At 50.1% G+C, this 22,087-nt stretch overlaps 1 protein-coding gene across 10 annotated transcripts in view; it reads right to left on the bottom strand.

Moving 5' to 3' along the window:
- Epb41l1 (erythrocyte membrane protein band 4.1 like 1) overlaps positions 1-22,087 on the bottom strand; it is a 120,949-nt gene that overhangs the window by 48,249 nt on the left and 50,613 nt on the right. For 9 of the 10 annotated variants that reach the window (XM_051188049.1, XM_051188068.1, XM_051188024.1 and 6 more), the window contains 4 exons: positions 2,420-2,610; positions 1,430-1,594; positions 651-755; positions 137-179 (listed from right to left, as the gene is read on the bottom strand). In XM_051188049.1, coding sequence (XP_051044006.1) covers positions 137-179; positions 651-755; positions 1,430-1,594; positions 2,420-2,596 — 490 coding nt within the window. In that variant the 5' untranslated portion in view covers positions 2,597-2,610. Of the gene's footprint in view, positions 1-136; positions 180-650; positions 756-1,429; positions 1,595-2,419; positions 2,611-19,762; positions 20,051-22,087 lie in introns of those variants that run through there. The other variant, XM_051188032.1, reaches the window with a different exon arrangement.

Raw genomic sequence — 22,087 nt, forward strand, 5'->3', positions numbered from 1 at the left:
TACTCTGCCTTCTCTAAGACCTGGCCATGCACGGCAAAGGAATATGGGTCAAGGAGCACATCCCAAAGTAGGTGGGAGCACAGAAGCCAAGCCCTGCTCACCCGACCACACGACCCAGCCACAGGCAAGTACTCACTCCGGATCTGCTTCTTAATTTCCTTGGAGGGGTCCAGCCAATTCTGGAAGAGAATCGAAGATTCATCCTTTAGAAGGGAGATGGCGGCGTGGACAGAGTGGGACTGGGAGAGATAACTACTCGGAAGTGGCCAGCCACAGACTCTCACGGGGAACAGTCTTGCCTCGATCTACTGACTTGGCACCAGGGAGTGAGGCCTGGATTCACAGCAGGGTTTGGTCATGGCATCGGGGCTGGCATTGCTCTGAGGCAGCCACAGTGACCAGGTACTACAGGAGTGAGGGGGCCGTTCCCCCACCCCCGCCCAGGCCTCGGCTGAGGACTGTTCTGTTCCCCGGGGAACCCACACAGCCACATCATAGCTCTCTGGGTACCTGTCTGGGAGTGAGGGTGGGGAGCTGGGTCAGGGAACTATGAGTGGTTAGGGTGGCTGACGTACAGAGGATGCTAACTGAAGAAGGTCTGAAGGAATGCCTCCCTTCCCACCCGCCACCGCAGACCCCTAGCCAGGTACCTTCTGGCTGTCAGCATCACAGAAGGTCAGACCGAAGTAGTCCTTCTCCAGGAGGTTGAGGTGTTCACAGACCAGGTCAAACAGCACCTGCCCCCGGCCGTGCTTCTGAGGACGAGAGAAGAGAAGAGCTACTGTGAAGCAGGTGGGGCTGGGAGCTGACCCAGCTTCTCCTGGACAAAGAAAGAGCTCCCTCGCGCCCCCTTGTGGCTGGGCAGGACCCCAGCACTCCTGCCACCTGGCGCCACTGTCCAAGTCTCTAATGTCCAGCTCGCCTAGGTCTCCTCACAAGCCCTGCCAGGGTCTTCCTAAGGCCTGCTTGGGAGCATGTTGGAGATTTCAAGAGAAGAAGCTGAAAGCCTAAGGCTTGGGGGTGAGAGGAAGAGAAGATGCCAAGTGAAGCAGGTGTGTGTGTGTCTGTGTGCGCCCGCACATACACATTATCCAGAAGATAGTCTGGAACTCAGAAGCACAGTGGGACGTCCTTCTGTGGTCAGCTTCTCAGCCCTTAAATGGTGACATTCTTACCAAGGCACAGCCACCCTGAGGTGCCTGTTTCTGGTGCCAGTCTGTGTTGGGTCTTAATTTGGTTTGCAATAGTGATGACCCTTTCTGAACCTTGGTTTCACCATCTGTACAAGGGAGTGCCCGGCCAAGCCATCCCTCTGAACATCGCAGTTGGTCCTCCTCTGATTTGGCTAGGACTCAGGACACACAGGAGCTAGCCCGGCACTGAGGCCAGACAGCCTGGGGTGGGGCATATGGCCCTGGGTGCTCCCTACCTCCACCTCACACTCATACTCAGAGGCGTCGAGCAGAGTGACTCGGCAGATGGCACTCTTGAACTTCTTGGCAATCTTCTGGGGTGACTTCTGGGCCTTACTGGGCGTGGTCCTCTCCGACAGGGCATCGGCCTCACAGTAGTCCTTATCCTCCATATCTAGGCTCTGTGGGACCAGCAAGGAGAGAAGTCAGCGAACTTGAAGCCAAAGGAAGTAAGTGGGTGTGTGCTAAAGTAGGAAGAGCTACCTTCCAAGACCTTCAGGGTGGCTGGGGGCTGTGGTTGGTGTATATGGGTAGAGATGTGATGTTCCCATGTGAGCTGAAGGGTCTGTCTTCCTACAGACTACTGCTACTGTGGACAGCCTCTGGGGACAGGAGCAGTCCAGAGAACTAAACTCACCACCAAGCTGCCCGGTCTCTCTCCCTAGAACAGCATGTGACTCACCAGAGCATCTGACTGCTCTGTCCCCATCTTAACTGTCACTAGACCTAGCAAGAGGCTGAGAGCTGTACAGAGAAGAGCTGGCTCCGGCCAAGAGGGTGGCCCAGTCCTGGCTTCTCTGGGCCCACCATGAATTAGGGAGGGGTAAATAGAGGGCTCAGTGAGTCCTTCAGTCTCCTAGAGTTTTCTGGGGAGTTTTGCCAGGGTCTCACCGGCAGGGTTTGCCAGGCTTGGGTGAAGAGGCAGGAGACTAAAGTAGTCAGGACTGTATCTGGAATCAGTTCTGGCGTTTTATCACTATGTGACTTTGGAGAACTGGGCACACCACACTGAATCACGGCCCCTCTCAACTAAAAACAAGAGAAATGACCCCCCTCTGGGGACTGGGGGGATTAAGTATAAAATGACCACCATGCCCCAGTCCAGGTCATGAATGTAGCTGAATCTCCTTTTTCCTTTCCTGCTGAGAAAAATACTAGGGCCCTAAGAACTGGACCAGGAGGACTAGTGGGACAGGAAGAGGGGCATCCCAGGCCCCAGCACACACCTGTTCAGCAGGCCTCGTGTCCTGCTGGGGCAGAAGCTTCTCATTGGAGTTGGTCTCCGGATGGCTGTGGCCTGCGGGGGTCACCGGGGTGCTCACAGCTGCAGCAGCCTCAGGCTGCTGTGGAGTCTCCTCCTGTGCCTTCTTCACCTCAGAATCGGGGCCTGTCTCTGTTGTCATGGTGACCAGCACGCCTGCATTGGAATGAAGGAAAGCATGTGACAGGGGGAGAAAGATGATAATGTGACAGTGAGGGGGCAGGAACCACACTGGGTGAGGGACAGATGGAGACAAACGGACAAAGAACCAGAGAAAAAGAAGGGGGTGGGGGCAAAGGGGAATGGAGGCCTGAGGATGTGGGCTTAATGGCTCCAGGGGAAGTCTTAGGCATCCTTCCCTCTGTGTTCACAGTTACACAGAAAGCCAGACCTCGTGGTCCAGACTTGGGATCTGCACCCTTTCTAAGAATGATGAGGGTCTCTCTAGGGCCCTTTGCTCTGCATAGGGTGCCAGCAAGGCTCTGGCCAGGCTGACTCTCCCACTACACTGGTATACCACAGTCCCTTGATTAATGCAGGACACACTGAATGCAGAGAGAAAGTCCTGGGCGGCAGTTCTGTGCACGTGAGTTTAAACAACCTCCTTCACTTCCCAAGCTGCAAACACACACACACACACACACACACACACACACACACACACACACACACACCAGCCCCAGCTTTCACAGGATGTTGTCAAGGTGGAGTTCCACAGATCAAAACAAGTAGACACCAGCCGAAAACACCATGCTGCCCACGGAATGCTCAGGGTAGCAGGACTCAGTCTGTCTGCCACAAATGTGTCGCCTCACCTCTCTGGAACTCACCCATACACTGAGGGACTTAGGGGGAGTATCTCTGGGACTGGCTGTCCTAAACAGTTTCCCCTTTGAAACAAATGAGATGCCAGAGAAAAGAAGGATCGGCTGTCCAGCTATTCTGCTGGAATTGGCCAGATGCTGAAGACAGCCGTCTAACAATGTGACTTCATGTTTTATTCATCCTGTAAGAGATCATGAAGGACACTTGCCACTGTTAAAGAAAGTTAAAGGAAAATTAAAAGACCTGCAGGGATGGGAGGATAAGAGGGGAGTGCCATTTCTTCTCTAGACACTTGGGAATCACTTGGCTCTTGTTTTGTTTTTGAGACAAGGTCTCACCATGCCACCCATGCTAGCCTTGAATTCACTATGTAGTCCATGCTGGCACTAAACTACTCTTCAGTTTTTTTATTATTGTTGCTGTTGTTGCATGTGTGTACACATCATTGCATGAGTGTGCAGGACAACTTTTCAGGAAGGGTCACCTCCTTCCATGATGGGTTCTGGGGATCCAACCCAGGTCTTCAGGGTTGTGCTACATGCACTTCTATCCACTAAGCCACCTCAACTGCTGAGGCCTTGAACTCTCCATCCTTCCGTCTCAGCCTCCCTAAGGACAGGATTACAGGCAAGTATTTGCCATCACATCCAACACTTGGGTGTTTGTATTAAGTATGTTAATTGTAACTTTGTTTTGCTTTAAAGGCAAAAGCACTCATTCATGACCACAACCAGTGGGGAGATTCATATATCAAATACAGTAAGAGAAAGGATGGGCAGGAACCATCACTCTTTAGTCTAGACCCTTCCTCTCAGTTCACTGTATCATAGTATATGAGAAAAATCCACACAAGACCTGGTGGGAACCTTCCCTCAACCATCCCCTGTGGAAGGCCTCAGACAGACAGGTGTGCTGAATACTGTGAACTGCCCACATGATCCAGGACTCACATTTCCATTTAATTCTTTGTCAGGTATGGTGTCTCACATCTATATTACCAGCACGTGGGAAGCTGGGGCAGGAGGATTGTCACCAGTGTGAGGCCAGCCTAGGCTACAAAATGAGACCTGTCTCCAAAACTGATCCCAAACCACATTGAACAAAACAAAAGATTTTAATTTATTTACTTATTCAGATTTGTGGAGGGGATGGGGTAGAATCCAGGGCCTCACACACACTAGGGAAGCACCCTGGCCATTGCTTCCATTCCTTCCTATTCTTTGGTGTCCCTCTGCATTGCCATGGGCACTGGGCAGACTACAGCCATTACCCTCATCTTAAGGAACAGAAGGACAACTTCAAGCCAGTTATATAAAGACACGTTATCACTCTCAGGAGTTCTGGATACAGCGCAACAGCTGCTCTGAGGGAGTTCCCAGACCATGCCTGGTCAAACTGAGTACTGACTCCTGAGCCCTGAACCTCCCTCGGGCCTGTGCTTGAGGGTACCTTGTCCTCACATCGGCCCCACCTGATAGGCAAGAACGCTTTAAATAATTTTTCATTTAAAAGAAACTTGAAAGTTTGTTTGGAGGTTCTAGTAGGGGAAGGTCCCCTTCTTCAACCAATAGCCCCCTCGAGAGGGACTAGAAAGGAGTCGTGAGGGAGGAAGGGAACACCCATCTAACCAGCCAGATCAGCCAAAGCAACCCTGGCGCTCAATGAGATGACAAATGTCCCAACCAGATCACCCTCACATCCTAATTTTGCATTTAAAAAAAAAAAAATCCTAAGACTGGGGTTGCAAAAATATCTCAGTGGTTAAGAGCCCCTGTTGTTCTTCCAAAGGACCTGAGTTCAATTCCCAGCACCCATAACAGGTAATTCAGCACTGCCTAGAACTCCAGCTGTGGGTTGAGGAGGGACCTCTGACTCCCTCTCACCGCCTCCACCATCACCAACACACACATGGCAAATACACACAACTAATAAACATTTAAGAGTATTTTTAAAACTCCAAAGACTTATGTGGACATTTTCTGCTGTGCCATGCCATGACCCTAGTGTCCAGGCAGCCCCAGGGACACATCCACTCCTCCCCTTCCCATGTCCTCTGTTCTTTCTGGAAACAGAGAAGAAAGCAATCTTAGGTGGATGCCCCAAATTTCCCTGCACAGTATCTGGGACCCAGCGCCACAGACAGGAGGAGCTGGACACTTTTTGAGACATTACTACTCTACGTCATTTCTGTCACAGCAAGAGCAACAGGACTTGAGTGACAGTCACTTCCTCAAACAGTGGGCTTAATTCTAGCCCGTTCTCTTCCCTGTTGGTTGCTTAGCTCTCCAGATCTTAACTGCAGGCCCATTTTCTCTCCCTGGCACTCAACTACCTCAGCAAAAAAGCCCAACCTAACCTCCTCAAAGGAGAAATGGCTCCACGTCCAGGCCAAACACCAGCTAGGTAAATAAACGCTGGGGACCCCCAGCCCCCATATGAAAAGAAGAAAGAATACAGTATTCAAAGCTTCAGCCAGAAATAGAAACATTTCAGCTTGCCTGGAATTGCTGCCGCTGGTCCCATCCCCACCTCTCAGCTTAACTGACAGCTCATCATTTCCTGCATTAAAATTTCAAACTCCTTCATTTCATCTTTCTGATCACATTAGTCTCAGCACTCCCTGTGAATCTTCAACTACCTCCTTGCATAACACTTCTGCACAAGGTAAATAAGGAAGTACACTGCTCTTAAAAATACCTCGAGGTCCGTTACCTGCTCTGTGACCCAGCACTTCCTCGAGCCTTCTGTCTAGACTGTATCCTTCCCTGAATATGTGGTTTAACTGCTCCCTCTTCTTCCAGGAAGCCTTTCCCAGCCATCTCCCCCTGCACACTTTTATAACCCCATGGAACATTCTTTCCCTGCACTGAGTTGCCATTGACTTGCCCCCCTTGACTCTTTCAGAGCTGGGCTGTGTTCACTGTGTTATTACTCCCAGGGTCAAGGGTCACATCTACTGGAAACAAGATGTGAACAATGCTTAATAGATACTGTGGTGGTAGTATGTAATGCTGGTGTGGTGATAAGCACAGACCCATGGAAGCAGCCAAAAGCAAAAGCCCCGTGGGACTTCCATGAAAACACTCTGCTCCTGTACCACACCCTCCAGACACATCAGCTACTTATTCATGTTCCAATCATCACGACACCCTTGTGTCTTCATCTGCGAGTGGCAATTATATCTCCTTTGGTGGATGTGTTTCAAGATTGCATATCAAAATTGCCTAGACTGCATAGTGTACAAATAAACTTAGCGAAATACGGAGAGTTTTATATTTGAAAACTCAGTATACCGTTTCTAGGGATTGTATAATTTTTTAGGGTTGTTTGTTACGAGTAAGGTTTTGTTCCTAAATACCACAGCAATCTCCTTACCTACGCTACATCAGGCTGGCTTACTTTCACCCTGAGTGTCCTGATCGTTCCTAATTCTCAAAACAAACCTACTTGTCTGCCAGGCAGTGGTGGCACACGCCTTTAATCCCAGCACTTGGGAGGGAAAGGCAGGTGGACCTCTGTGGGTTCAAGGTCAGCCTGTGAGTTCCAGGACAGCCTGGGCTGTTATATGGAGAAAACCTGTTTTGAAAACAAATATAAACAACAAACAAACTCAAGAATGCATGCCCTCATGCTTTGACAGCCTCTCTGAGAATAAGGATGTCTTACTTTTATTAGTTCTGGGCTGCCACGGTGTCTCCTTGAGAAGTCCTAATTGTCTATATCATACTATTCCTTCTATTTAACTGTAGCTTTCTTGAGACCAGGCTCACGTCAAACACCTGGCCTCACGTGATCTTCCTCCCTCGTCCTCCCAAGCAGCTGGGACTTTAAGGACATGTCACCATGCCATGTGATCTTGACCATGGGCTGATCCTCCTTTTTTGCCATGCCTGGATGTCCCTTCCTTTTCTTTCTCTTTTTCTGCCTGAGACCTCCTTCTACATCTGGTTGGCCCAAACTTGCTATGTAGACCAGATTGGCCTCAAATTCAGAGATCAACCTGCCTCTGCCTCTGCCTCCCATGTGCCGGGATAAAAGGTGTGTACCTTTAACCTGTTGCCATGCCAGAATCTAGAGCTTTAAATGATTGCCTTAAAACTTGAGGTTAGCCAGGTATGAAAGCTCATGCCTGTAATCCTAGCACTCAGGAGGCTGTGGCAGGAGGATTGCTATGAGTTTGAGGCCAGAATGCCCTGTGTAGTGAGTACATAGTAAGCTCTGGACTCAAATTAATAAATAAATAGATAAATCCACACATATAAAACCTAGAGGTTAAAAAAATATTTTTTTCAGACACACATAGCTTCAGATAACAGGATGAGAAGATCATAAATCCTATTTAAGCCTATTTTTAAATTTTATTAGTTAAAATAAAAATATCATTTAAAAAATTTATAATAAAAATCTTTCTTTGACAAGCCCAAGGATAACAGCATCATCTCTGACTAGGCCATAGAAAGGGAGCCAAGAACTGTGGCTTCTGACACAGCAGGCCATGTCACGTGGATATGGTTCTAGCTCAGGCTCAGGACAGCACAGCCTGGAGGAGCTGCTGGGTGGCCGGGCCAGACTGGGCACAGTGAGGGACCCTAGGGGAAGCACAGCCTGTCCCCACGGAGCTCACTGCAGCGATAGGATGGTGCTGTCCCCGGAGATGCCTGCAAGTGACATAGATCCAGCAGGGTGTGTTTTAGCCTTGCACAAGTCTGGGGACTTGGTGCTCCAGAGCGTGGCCTTGGCTCTCAAGGAAGGCATCTAGGGTAGGGGGTGCAAATAGAGTGGAAGCAGTTAGAGACAGAGGCAGGAAGGGCAATTGGGCAGAGTCACCAAGAAGGCAGAGCCCATCCTCGATGCTCTGATGCCTCAAGAAACATGCAAAGGGAGCTCCAGACCTGCTGATGGGAAGATGGGCGGGCTAGGGCTGTGCAGGCAGCCTTGCAAAAGTCAGAAGTGTCAGGGACTAGTATAGGGCAGGACTCCCACCACGAACCACCAGTGCGGCCAGGCCCAGGCTGGAGATGTCCCATCATTTACAGACCCCTCACAGAGAACAACAGTGAACACAGAGAACTGGTGTGCAGACATGTCTGCCTAGAACAGAGACAGAAAGAGAATGCTGCACCAGACAAAGGCCAGCCAGCCAGCAGGGCCAGACTGGTGACAGCAACACATGACAGGCAAATGCACAGGATTAGAAAAGAGAAAGGTCAGCCAGAATGTGAATGCTAACAGTGCCCATACCACTACTGTCTGGAGAGAGGCCCTGTGTGCCCTGGGCTGAGGCTGGCTCAGCAGGATGCCAGCTTCCAGTGCTCTGCAACATTGCAGGACCACTAAGCAGCCTTCACATGCTCTAAACTTCACATCTGGATGGCCTGCAGGGAGCTGTCTCCTCAGCTGGGGCAGTATCCACTTGGCCTGGCTGCTGTACCACCTCTTTAAAATCAATCAGCTGGCATCGGGTTAACCTTCTACTCGAGGCTAGCATGAGTCAGCATCTATGAGGACAGTCATCAGATTTGATCATTTTTTCAATTGCCCTAGCTACTGCCCAGGTCCAACCCTGACTCACACAGCACAGGGTCTCTCTGCAGTCATCCCTAGGATTTATTCTCCAAGAGCAGCCACAGGAATCAGAAGTCTAGTTGGATGCCCTCATTAAAACTTCCAGTGGGAACGTTGTGTGTGTGTGAGTGTGTGTGTGTGTGTGTGTGTGTGTGTGTGTGTGTGTGATCCAAGCCCTCAGAAGGCTGAGACAGGAGGATCTTAGTTCAAGGCCAACTTGGGCAATATAGTGAGCCTCTGTTCAACAAACAAAACCAAAGCGACTCTGACTTCACATCTAAATAAAAGACACACCCTCTTTACCAAGCTACAGGCCCTGCCTGTGACCTCTGTACAGCTTCCTAGCATCGGTTCTCACCCCAACTGACTTTGCCTCCTCTACTGCAAGCCTGTCATTCCAGCTTCTGTCTGTCTGTCTGTGCTTCCTCTGGGAAGGCTTTGTCTTCCCTGTGCATGAACACTGACTGCGTCCCCTCTCTTGGCATGGCAACTTTCACCTTACGTATGCTTTTTTGTCTGCCTGATCCAAAATGGGCCTCCCCAACTTTCAATGGTTACAGCATGCTAACCTGTGTACACTTGTGTTAAATACTTTTATTTGTCTGTTTTTTTCAATGGGTTGTTTTGTTTTGTTTTTGTTTTTTGAGATATCATCTCAAACTGAACTTACACATATTGATTCATTTACTTATCTCTATTTCTCCTCTAGAATATGAACTCCATAAAGATCTCTGTCTCATTCAACATTATTTCCAGGCCTTAGTACAATTTTTGATAAGTAACTATAAACATTGAGTGATATGTACGGTAAGAAGGGTTCAAGACTAGCCTGAGTGAGCAACTTCAAGACCCCACCTCAAAACTAAACAGAGCCCTGTGTGGACTCAGGACGTAGAGCCAGGAGAATATGGAGTTCAAGGCTAGCCTAGGCTGTATAGCGAGTGAGACTGCTTCAAAACAAAATTAAAATTAAATCTGTACAAAGTTAACGTTCATAGTCTACTGTGTGCCAGGCATTGATCTATTTGACTGTGTGTAGGTAATCCTTACAATGGCCTGTAACAGGCACTCTTATGATCTCCATGTTCCAAATGGAAAAACTGATATAGAAAACTAAGTAACTTTGCCCAAGATCACACCGCTGGTAACAGTGCCAGAATCCCCAGGCTGCATTCACCCCAGCAGCCTCCGTGGCTCCTAGCCAGGAATCCTCTCCTCTGATTTATCAGACCTGAAATGCAGAATTTCTTACTCAAGCTCCTGCCTCTGTCCTCCCTACCGCACTGATGAGAACCCACAGCTGCCAAGAAAGTAATTTGTGCAAGGACACAGCATTGGGCCAGATCGCTACAATTTCAAAGGCCTTATTATTATATAGCCTTTCAGCATCCTCAGGCCAGGGGAGCTCCGTGGACACTCAGTTTTTGCAGGGGTGAAGCTGGCAAAGGACGGACTTCTCAAGGCCGAGAGGCAAATCCCCTGGGAAGAGCAACGTTCAGAATCTGGACCAGCAGTTTTCATTTGTTTCCTACCCGGTGAGCCTCCAAGCAAGTCACTGCCACTTTGATTCTTCACGTGCTTCACGTGCTTCTCGCTCACATCAGAGCAATACCATGGCAATACAAGATTACAGAGGCTGTCCCTGGAAAGTTAGAGCTCAGCACAGAGAGGGCAATCGATGAGTGTGCTCCAGAAAACATGAGCAGTCACCCACTAGACGGCGAGGCTGTCTCTTCTAAATCCGGGACACTGACGACACCACACTCTTTTGCTTAGGGGGCTCTGACCCAGGAGTGGAGGGAGCAGTTGGAGGGAGTGGAGAGAAAGGGAGGGGAAAGAAAGATAAGAGCAATGAGGAAGGAAGGAAGGAAGGAAGGAAGGAAGGAAGGAAGGAAGGAAGGAAGGAAGGGAGATGGGAAAGAGGGAAGAATCCGGGATGGTGGGGGCAAGAGGCAACCAAACTACCAAGAGATCCCAAGTAGATGTTTTCAACAACCAGTCACCCAGACGTCTTTCTTTTGCAGAGGCAAAGGGGTCACGTCTCTCCTACTCCCTGGCAACAACGCCTCCTGGGTTGGTGGCCCCATTTGTACCATGTATGCATGAAACAGGAGGCTAGCCCGCTGAGCTCAGCTCCCAGGGTTGGGTAGGAGGGTTGGGTAGGAAGGCAGGAGAGATACAGCATGTAAGCTGCCCTCCCTCGTTCCCTTCACTGTGGCAGGTGGTGACAACTTTGCAGCTCCATGCCCTGCTCAGCCATCATGGAGCTCAGGTGATGCTGTTCCTTCCTTTCTGTCCTTGCTGGCATGGCTGTCTCAGCACCTGCAGGCTCCCTTAACCCTCCTCTCCTCTTGGTCAGCACCTACTCAGCTCAAGCAGCTAGTGGCACTCTGCTTCCACCCATAGCCCAGCTCCTGCTGGGGCTCAGCATGGGGCTGGGAGCAGCTGGGAAGAGGCAGCACAGTCTACACAACTTAGGTGGTCAACAGGACACCCAGCAAGTCTCTAATAACCCCTCCTCAGTGCCTCGATTTCTCTGTTTGTAAATGGGGAGCTGAACTTGGGCCGCACTCTTAAAGCACTAAGCCATATGAAGCCCCACAGTTAGCGGTCTAGAGACATTCAACATCTTTATCTTTGTTAAAGGCCAACCTGTTAATACTCACATTCCCTCAGAGAAGGAAATGCAGGGTTTTTAGCTTTTGCCCGTATGCTCTCATTTTCCCACTATGAACATGTACGCTCGAGAAAGTCAGAAAAGAAAACATCACAAGTGTATCTCCCTGGGAGGCCTCTCTCTCTTCTGACCGTGTACTCCATCCCACAGGGGTTTCCCCAGGGCTGGGCACTGGCTCCCTCCAGTCACACTGGATAGGCATGAATGAAAGGATGGGAGGGGGCAGGGTGTGCTCTATCTGAGCCAACCCCAAATGCTCTAAGAGGATCTGAGCCTTCTGCCATTCCTACGGGTGTGTGCTCAGTACTCAATGTGGCATGGGGAGACAACAATTTGTCAAAGGTCTGTGGTACCCACAAGAACTGCATTAAACGAAATCAAACGACAAACAAGGCCACCACCTGCCAGCAGTGGTTTTCTGTCCAAAAGTTTCACAGGCTACGAAGGAGCCAGTCTGATGTGCCAGTGTGGACCTGGGACCACGTGACAGCCTTGATCTGCAGAGTAAGGACATCAAAGAGGAGAGATGTCTCCCACTTGAACCACACTAACACTGCAGGAGGCAGCCAAGACTGCCTTTATCGGGGGGCTGTCTGAAAGTCTGTTAGGCCTGTACCTCATCCATCCAGGCAAGGGCCATACAGGGTGGCGGGTGGAGCCCCAGGCTGGATCAGGTGGCCAAGGTCACGCAGCTCCTCAGCTTGAGTGCAGCAGGCCTGGACCTAGGTCTGCTGGCTCGAAGCCCAGTGCTCTTTCTCCCTCTATCCTGCTACATCCCATGACCTCTAACTTGCTGTCAACCACAGAGTCAAAACTGCTGCTGCCCTGGACATAGAAACAATCACAGCAGTTTCAGCGACCCCCTCCCTCCCCACAACACACAGGGCACTTTGCATTTCAAGGGGTTGTTTTGTTGATTTATTTGTCTGAGTCAAAGTCTCAATATGAAGATGAGACTGTCCTTGACCTTGCCATCATCCTGCCTCAGACTCCTGGGAGCTAGGATTATCTTCATGTCCCACTAGAATATTCTTTCAGGATTATCACTTTGCTTGGATCTTGACAATGAGAGGGGGTTGGCTGACAGGGCACAGAGTAGAAAACAGAGCCAGAGCTGGGGATCACAACTCCATAGGTTGGGTGGCTTTGGACACATTATTTAGCCTCTCTGAAAACCAGTGTGGGCAGGTGAAATGGGAACGATTCCCTGACACATCAAAGGCTTTTAGTAAGAATGAGAAACAACCTAAAGCCCACATGGCCCCAAGCTCACCCTGGCACAGTGTTCAACACACAGCAGATAGATAGATGCTGGTGGCAGCGGGGGCTATGATCAGAAAGGCATCCCTACCACACAGGTGGACAAACTCGGGTCCAGAGAGGGCAAAAGTTGTTGAAGGTCACTGAGGGCATAAGCAGCAGCAAGACCCAAGAGGGAAACTTACAGCATCCTAAAAAGAAGTTGAGACTATCACGAGAGGGGCATACTGGATGAGAGAAAGATGGGGTTTCCCTGGGACAGCTCCCCATTTCTAGGGTGACAGGGACACGTCCTCAGGTAGAGGCATGGAAGAGGGGAACACAACCAACCAACAAGGGAAACCATGGCCTTTCGGTTTCTACTCCTTTTTCTCTTCACTCGATTCTTAGAGATTGTTTAAGCACCGATAGAGTTGGCTTGTTGAGAACAGGGTAAAACTAGAAGCAACTTGGAAAGCCCATCAATGGGAGGCTGGGCAGGTCAGCTGGGATTTATCCATGAAAGCCACCATTAAGCAATACACGTCACTATGATTGCTATGTCCACAGATAGGAAAATTTGTGAGCCACATCTTATTTATACACGTGAAAATAACAATAAATAGTTAAATTAAAGTGCTAATTACAAAACAGTAATCCTGTTCGTGCCCTTATCCTGATACAGAAAATCCGCTAGGAGGATTTATGTTGTCTGGCTACTTCTACAGAGTGGGATTATGGTGGGGAAGATGAGAACATGCTTTGGAATTACTCCGATTTTTCAGATGTCTTTTTAAAATTATATTTACTTATTTATTTGTGTGTGGATGTGTGGGTGTGCATGTTATGGCACACATGTGGAAGTCCAGGTAGTTTTTGGAACTGGTTTTCACTAACTTCCATCAAGTGGTTCCTGGAAATCAAATGCATCAGGTTTGGGGACAAGTACCTTTACATAGCTGAGCCATCTCCCTGGATAATCTTTGTAATTAAACTAAGAGGCCAGGAGGCCAGCTCGGCTGGGAAAATCATTTGCAAGCCTGACAACTAAGTTCCATCCATGGAACCCATGCAAAGATAGAAGGTAAAATTAGATTGAATCATTAACTTTTTAAATATAAAACAAGACAGCAAACCCAGTTAAAGTGGTGGAGAGGCGGCTCAGCGAGTAAAAGCACTGATGACAAGAGCCTAATGACCTATGTTTGGGTGGCCAGAACCCATGTAAAAAGCCAGTCATGGCACTTTGAATCTGTAATCCCAATACTCCCATGGAGTAAGAAGCAGCGATCAGAGAATCTCCTGGAAGTTCACAGACCAAGCAAAAGAAAGAAAAGAGACCCTGCCTCAAAACAAGTAAGCTGTCCTCTGACCTCCACTCCTGTGACATTTGTGTCTGCCCTCACACAAATAACACACACACACACAATCTCAGACATACACAGCAAGAGAGAGAGAGCAAACATTTTAAAAAGAAAGCTGAGAAATAGTATAACATTAAAGAAAGATTTGTTTGAATCAATCTTACTTCTCATTGTACTTGTGTGACTCCGTTTCTGCCTGATGTCTTCCAGTCTGCCTCTAATAATCCACCCAATTTCATACCATTGTAATCAGGATGCTGGTGGGTTTTGCTGTTAACATCAACAGTATCAGAAATACCTTCATGTTATGACCGTCTCATTGTGGTGCTTTATGGACGAGCTAACATCTAAGACTTTCTATGCCTTCCTTAAATCATGTAGTCTAACAATCTCAAGAGCAAGTATGTGAACTATCCACATTAAAGGTGAGATTAATTGACTCCCCAAACTCTTACTGCTGGTAAAAATAGAAATAAGACTTCAGCTCTGTTCTTTGAGAGCCCCAAGTCCTTACATGGTGCCTTTCCTCATTATTATAAATGGTCCTCAATGCATGATTTTTTTTTTTTTTTTTTTTTTTTTTTTTTTTTTGGTTTTACAAAGATGTGAAAGCAACATGCATTTAGTAAAAGCATACTTTAAGGTTTTATCTTTCCCTGAGCTAGCAATGCTCCATAGGGTGCCCTCTGGGAACGTTGGGTAAAGCACCAGTGAGTTCAGCTCCAAGTCAGCCCTTTGATGATGAGGGTGAACACTGCTATACTGTGCCCGCTCAACTAGCAGGTTCAGTGTGTTCAGTGAATTCTCCACATAGGAGTTTTTTCTAGTGACAGTGGATTTATAGAGATGCAACTTCACATCAGCGGTAAGAATGTGGCAGCTATTAGGTCTTACAACTAGTAAGACTGGACCATTAAGATGGCTCAAGGGGTGAAGGTGCTTACTACCTCCAGGTCCGAGTCTCTGAGCTCAATCCCCAAAACCCACATGGTGGAGAGAACCAGTTCACAAAGGTAATCCTCTGACCTCCACATGCATGTGTGTGCACACGCACGCACGCACACACACACACACACACACACACACGAGTCACAAATAAACACACATACACAAACAAATAAACAAAGGAGAGCTTCAAAGACGCCCCAGACTAGAATTTAAATCACAGCCCCCACATGGCAGCTCACAACCCCTGTAACTCCAGTTCCAGGGCCTCTGTTGCCTCTTCTGGCCTCTGTGGGCACAAAGCATGAATGTGGGATACAGACACACATGCAGACAAAACACCCAAACAATAAAATAGAAGTAAGTCTTTTTTTCAAAATTAAAGTTTAAAAAGTACGTGACCTTGAATAAATCTGTCCCTCTCTTCACTTTTCTACCAGCCAAACATTTCTGATCACAGAGCAACATGCCAATGACATGGCAAGGAAAGAAACATGAACCCCGCCGTCAAGGCAGATCGAGGTAAGCCTTTACCTCTTCATTCACAGAAGCCACAGCACCTCTAGCACTGGGCAGTCATAAGTATGACACACACAAAGGATGCAAAAAGCTCTGCAGCAGCCAGCTTCATGCTCTGGGAGGAGGGGATCAGTGGCTGTTCACCGCTGCATATTATTTTATACAGTGCATGTTCCAAAACGCTCTCAATCATCTTCCTATTGTTGGACATTTAGTCCCAATTTGCTGCTATTATAGACGAGCTCTGATGGGGATTTATCCAAAGGAATTCATTCAAAAGAAAAAAGCCAGATGCTCAAATAAGATACTGCCCAGCCCACGGAATGATTGACAGGAGAGCAGCCCTTCTCTGTCTCACTAAGCCTCAAGCTGAATTCCCCATGGCTCTCTCTCTCCACCCCCGGAAATGCACCCTCACACTGTTCCTCCCTCAACCTGGCAAGTCACACACCAACCCACGGAGGGACATCTTAGTGCAGTTTCAACCTTCTTCCCTTCCCAGCCCAAGGCTCCAAGAGGAGGCTTCTCTGCAAGGTCAAAGTCTGCCCCTTCTTTATGGGCCACACACCTGCCAAAGAGATCTTCCCCAAACACCATCCTAACACGCTCCTCTGCAGGCGAAATCTTTCCAAAGGTCCCCAGAACCTCCAGGCTCACGTCCAGCCCAAATACCTCAGGCTGACATTTAAGAGACAGAAGGGATAGAGGAAAAACCCTCATAGAGTTGCTGCAATGTGCCAGCACCATGGAGAGCCTTTATGTAATAACCAACATGAGGGTCCCACAGCCACATTTTACAAATGAAGAAAATGAAGGCCAGACCAGCCAAGTGATACTCCCAGTACCACAGAGCTAGTACACGAGCAGAGTGAATTCCACAGCTTGCTCAGAGATGAAAGCACAAGCTGACTTTCTGAGTCACCTCTCAGCTCCTTGCTCCGCCCCCCCCCCCCCGACTCTGTCCTGTACACGGTATCACCTGCTCTTCTTCAAAGGCATTCACTTCCCTCCACACCCCTACAACATTCAAACTCTTACCTAGCATTAGTGTCAGGATTAAGGGCCCAGCTTACCTCTGAAGCCAGGAAGACTCTGTCATTCATGACTTACTCAGACTTTTAGAGAGGGTGTGTGTGTGTGTGTGTGTGTGTGCTTGAGTGTGTATACATGCATAACTGTGGATGTGGGTGTGTGTCCCATGGAATGTGCATGGCAGTCAAAGGACAACCTTGAGGAGTCCGTCCTTGCCTCTACTGTAGATGGACCAAAATCATCAAGCTTGAGCAAGCACTTGTACTCACTAAGCCATTGCTGGCCCTTTCTTTTTGTTCTTCTTTTTTCCTTTCTTTCTCTCTTTCTTTTGGGACAGAATCTTACTACGTGACTTAATGCTGACTGGCTAGGAGAACATTCTGCAGCCCAATCTGGCCTCAAACTTATGGCAATCCTCCTGTCTCAGCCTTCCAAGTGCTGCTATTATAGATATACACCCATGCCCAGCTTAGAACTGAGATTTTTGAGGAATGGCACGCATCTGGTTTGATGACTGCTTCCAAGTAAAACAAAACAAAACAAAAAACTGGAAAATGACCTCTAGAAGGTACAGGCTAGCTACCTATGTAAGCTCTGGAAAGTGGCTCTGCCCCACGCTGCCTCTCCCACCCCTTAGCTTCCTTCAGCAAGCCTATAAAGTGACCTACAAAGTGGGGAGAAGAAAAATTGCTACCTCACAGGGTTTTGTGAGGAATGTAGGAGTTGTACACGTAAGATATGAAAATAGTTCCTGGCATGTAGTAAGAGCTCAATAAATGTTAGCTGTTGCTATTCTTATCCATAAGTCTCCTTCCTACAAAAAAAAAAAAAAAAAAAAAAAAAAAAAAAGCAGGGCCAGCTTGCTGCCACCCCCAGTCAGGCATAGGTCCCTGCTGACAGGGATACTGTCCCGGCTGGAGCTTCAACATTTCCTCTGGGTGGCTTCTGGCCACTGGAGTTCTACCAAATGTAGCAGGGGGCAAGTGCCAAGGCCAGCTAGCAAGCAGACGGCCAATGCCAACCCCTCCCACTCATATCTCTTTGACCCTACTCCTCCAGGCCTTGGTAGCATCCAGGCCAGCGTTACCCTTGCCTCTGCCAGACTCAGCACACGGGCTTTTCTCTCGGACCAGTCCCGGTCTACCAGCTAGTTACAAGTTCAACTGGACACTAACCAGGTGCTGTCAGACACTGTCCCAGGTATACTGTCATGATAAAGGCAGAGGCTCTGGGCTCCTACAGCCCCACACTTTCCAGCTGTGAGAACTCCGTGCATCTGTCAAAAGTGTCTAATATTATTTAACAGGGTTGCTAGGAGAGGGCACGAAGCACTTATTGGGGTACAGCACATAGTAAGTGCTCAGTAAATACCATCTCCCTGATAGTCAGTCGCTACTCCAGGCTGAAACAATCATCTCCCTTAATAAAGAGTGCAGAGAATTCTAGACAGTGGCCCACAGAGCCCTTTCCATTGCAGTTTGTTCAATCAAGAGACCTTTTCTACTACCTCTGGCAGCTCAGGACCAGAATCTCTCTGGACCCCAGAGTCCTTTCCAATCTGTATACTCCAACAGGACCCAAGGCCCTTTATGACCTGGCCTCCACTGTTCACCTCATGGGAGAAGCAAGAACTGGGGAGCAATGTGAGGGCTCTCCAAAAGTGGGCCACGGCCTCCAGCCTTTAATACATCCCCTGGCAGAGTACCATGTATGAAATAACAACCACAGCAGACAGGAAGCAGGCCTTTGGGCAAGGAAGAAATCTTAATCAAAAAGTTTAAGTCCTGATACATTAGCACTGGCTCTCTCCACAGAGCTGTGTGACCTTGGACAAGTCATTGTACACCTTTACCTCCCTTTCTATATTAACTCAGTGAGAACCACAGGGCCCAGCCTTGTTCTCAGGTGAACCCCTTCCAAAGCTCACAGAGCTGGGCCCAAAGCATTGCCACAGGCCCAGGGGATGTTTTAACAGGAGTAAAGCCCTCCCCAGTAGCCTCCTCCAAGACTGCTTTCAGGTGTCCCCCAAATCCTAGGGACTATCTTCTGTAAGTTTTACAGTTTCTAGGCAAGTGGGACCCCAGGCTGATCAACAACAGCCAGCTCCATGACTGAACAGAGTCTCTCTGGGCCACCATGACTGAGTAGAAGCTGGCGCATGTTGCCTCTACCACAAGCTCCATCTGGAGTCATGGATGGGAAGCAGACCCATAGCATCTCAAGGGTCTGACTTAGGGGCTCTCTGGAACTGGGCAGGGTTCAGCTGCTCCGTCAGCCTGGCCTCTGTGAGCCTTAGCAGATGGATGGTAGCCCCAGAGGCTAGATGCCCTAGCCTGGAACAGGAGCCTCTGGTGCAGGAGAGATGACATGCCAATCCAGAGTGATGGTGGGAACACGTGGTTAGTGTTCTCCCCCACCAATGCATCACAGAGCTCTAGGGGAAACAAGAAGCAAGAACCGTGGTCGGTCCTAGAGAGGCAGCAGCCTCAGAATGTTTTCCGGGTGCTTGTTTAGCTTTTCCAAGACACTATGGAGTCTCTGGCCCATGTAAGCCAGTCAGTGGCTTCAGCACCCAATAAATACCTGTCCCCAAGACAGGCTGAGTCTCTTAGGGACTCAACCTCTACAAGCATGAAGGTTCTAGGCATCTACCTCTCATCAGGGGGTACAACTACTGGCAGGACAATGCCAGTCTGAATTCTCAGAGGTCCTGGGAATAAGGTTCATACACCCAGCTCAGGGAGGGAAAGGAGGAGGGATAAGGAGCCAATGCAAGTGAGTCTGTAACCAGAAGATGAGGGTGATGCCAAGAACTCCCCAAGGAGCCAACCTCTAGCATCAGAAAGCCTAGAGAAGACCAGAGAACCAAAGGAGACAGCTGGGGTGGCTTTCCAGAACAGAGTGGGCCAGCTTCCTGAACCCATCGCCCAGCAACGACTCTCTACACCAAGGTGCCAGCTGACACTTCTGACACTGAAGAGAATGCAAAGGTGAGAGGACCAGCAAAGGTCTCCCCCACGTTGGCCAAGGGGGCCAACAGCCTTCAGACTGAGCTCCTACTCTCGCCCCTTCTCCCTGAGGACATAGATGTAGCACACCCGGGGCTCCCATGCCACCTGATCACCGGTCGCCACGTGCCTACCTGGGCCTGGGGGTCCCCATCTCGGACCGGCTGGGCGAGGGCCGATCCCTTAGGCTCCTCCGGGCCCGCAGGCCGCGGGGCGGGGCGGCGCGGGCGGGCTCTGCGGAGCAGCCTGTTCCGCGACACCCCCGCCTTGCTGATGGATGCCGACTGCAGCAGCGGCGGCGGCCGCGGCGGTCGGCGTGCGCCGGGGGCTGGGCACCGTGCCCACAGCCCCGGGCCTGGCGCCCGCCGCGCGGCCCGCCCCCGCCGCGGTCTCCCTGCCCAGCCCAGGGGCGGCCGTGAGCCTGCCTCCTCGCTAGCGGCGCCCAACCCCAGCCTCCGCCTCCTCGGCTGCCTGCCTCGCCTTCCCCGCCCTTTCTCCTGTCCCCGCCACCCGCGCGGTCCACTGCGGGCCGAGGTGGCCGTCTCTGCCCGGGGTCCTGGACAGCCGGCCTTCTCGATCGCTAGCTCGCTCGCTCGCTCGCGGGCTCGCTGGGCCAAGCCCTAGTGGGGGCTCAGGGAGAGAGGGAGGGGGAGGGGAGGAAAAGGAGGAGGATCCCTGACTCAGAAGAGGTGACTCAGCCTCTGTGGGCCTCCCATCCCACAGAGTCGGATCCCCTTCACTCCCCTGCAGATCCCTTTCGTTCCCCTGCAGCCCAGCGCCGGGCAGAACCCGCCTGGGATGTGGCGTTCTTCTCCCACTGGGGAAATGGCATGGCAACTGCCTTCTGGGAATCATCCAGGCTTGAGTGTCCCCTGGGTGTGTGTGTGCCCCAGTACCTACGTGCCTCTGTGACCATGACAGTAGTGTAACAGCGAAGGAATCCTGTAGGGGTTGTACCTGTATAAAGATGCTTACTATATATTAAAGACACACACCGTGATGTGAGCAGCCAAGTTCTAAGAAGGGGCCACAGAGGTCATGGCTCAAGGCCAAGCTAAACCCTGCTCCTCCCCTCCAGCAGCACTGTTACAACTCAAAAAGCCAGCTCCACCAGGGCACCTCCTTCTTACCCAAGCCTTTGGCAGCAGCAGAGCACTCTGGAAAATAGAGGGACTGGGTTCCAATCTAGTTCTGCAACTGGTTCAGCAAGTACTCTTGGCCGGTAGCTGCCATGCTCTTGGCTTTAGTTTGTAAACCATGAAAGAAAGCATTAGATTTGGACTAAACCTGTCTCTGGGCCCCAGTTTTGTGGGGAAGGCCGGGGAGAAATGGCAGCAACTCAGATATGGTCACCAATGACTGCTACCACAGTTCTACAATGGCAACCCATGTGACCCTCACTCCTAAACATCACCGGGCATGCTCAGCCCTTCCTTTATTCTTCCAATCATCCTGCATACCTACTATGTGTAGGCCACTGTTCTGGGTCATTGTACTGGACATCCTGAAACTGTGAATCTACCCAGATGTGGTGTGAGCCCTCTGTCATCTACCCACCCAAGCACACTACAGTCCTGTCAGTGTTATCTTCTCAGTGGGTGTGTATGTGTGTGTGGGGGGGCGCCATCTCTGCTAGGCTTGTCCTGTACCCTCTCCCCCTCCCCAACCCCTCTCTTTCAGGTAACACTAGATCCGAGCCCCAAACCAGGCACTTTGTAGGCTACGCTCTCTCCCAGCACTCCTTGGGGAATTCTTTGCTCTCCCACCAACCAGGCCTTCTGCTCGGTGTAGACAAGTCCTCATGAGCTTCCTCAAGAGCTAGCCCCTAGGACCCTGCTGCTGCCTGCCACCCACTAGACCCAGGAATGGGCAAGAGAAGAATGACGCTAGCAGCTAGCAACACCACACACACACACACACACACACACACACACACATACACGCGCGCGCACGCGCGCGCGCGCGCGCCCTAGCCCTACAAGAGGTGGGAAAGAGATCCACTCAAGCCGGACCTTATCTCCTGGCTGCCCTCACTCAGGAAGCCTCACACAGGCCCTTAGGAGCAAATCACTGACCCTCAAGAGTACACACCATTTGAGCTCAGTGTTTATTTGAATTAATGACTGGAGCAGTCTGCCAAACTCAGGAGTGACATCAGAGGGACTTGCTGCTCTGTGGACATGCTTGTGGAGAGGGTCCCCTTCCATTGTCTGCCTCTCAGCATTTGGCTTCCAAGATGACCTTTCCTCTTCTGCTTTCTCTACCACAGGCTCCCAAGCCTGAAAAGCCAAGGCCCTCCCATTCCTCACAGTTTAACTCTTCCCAGACACCCCCACTCCCCAGACATCACTACCACCCCCGGCCCTCCCCTGGGGCAGAGCCTGGTTCCCAGCCTTCTTGGCCACATGGAGCCTCTCATTTTCCCAGGAAAACACAGACTACTTCAGGACCAGAGCAGG

The sequence above is a fragment of the Phodopus roborovskii genome, unplaced genomic scaffold (genome assembly GCF_943737965.1).
Source record: "Phodopus roborovskii unplaced genomic scaffold, PHOROB, whole genome shotgun sequence".
Lineage (NCBI taxonomy): Eukaryota > Metazoa > Chordata > Mammalia > Rodentia > Cricetidae > Phodopus > Phodopus roborovskii.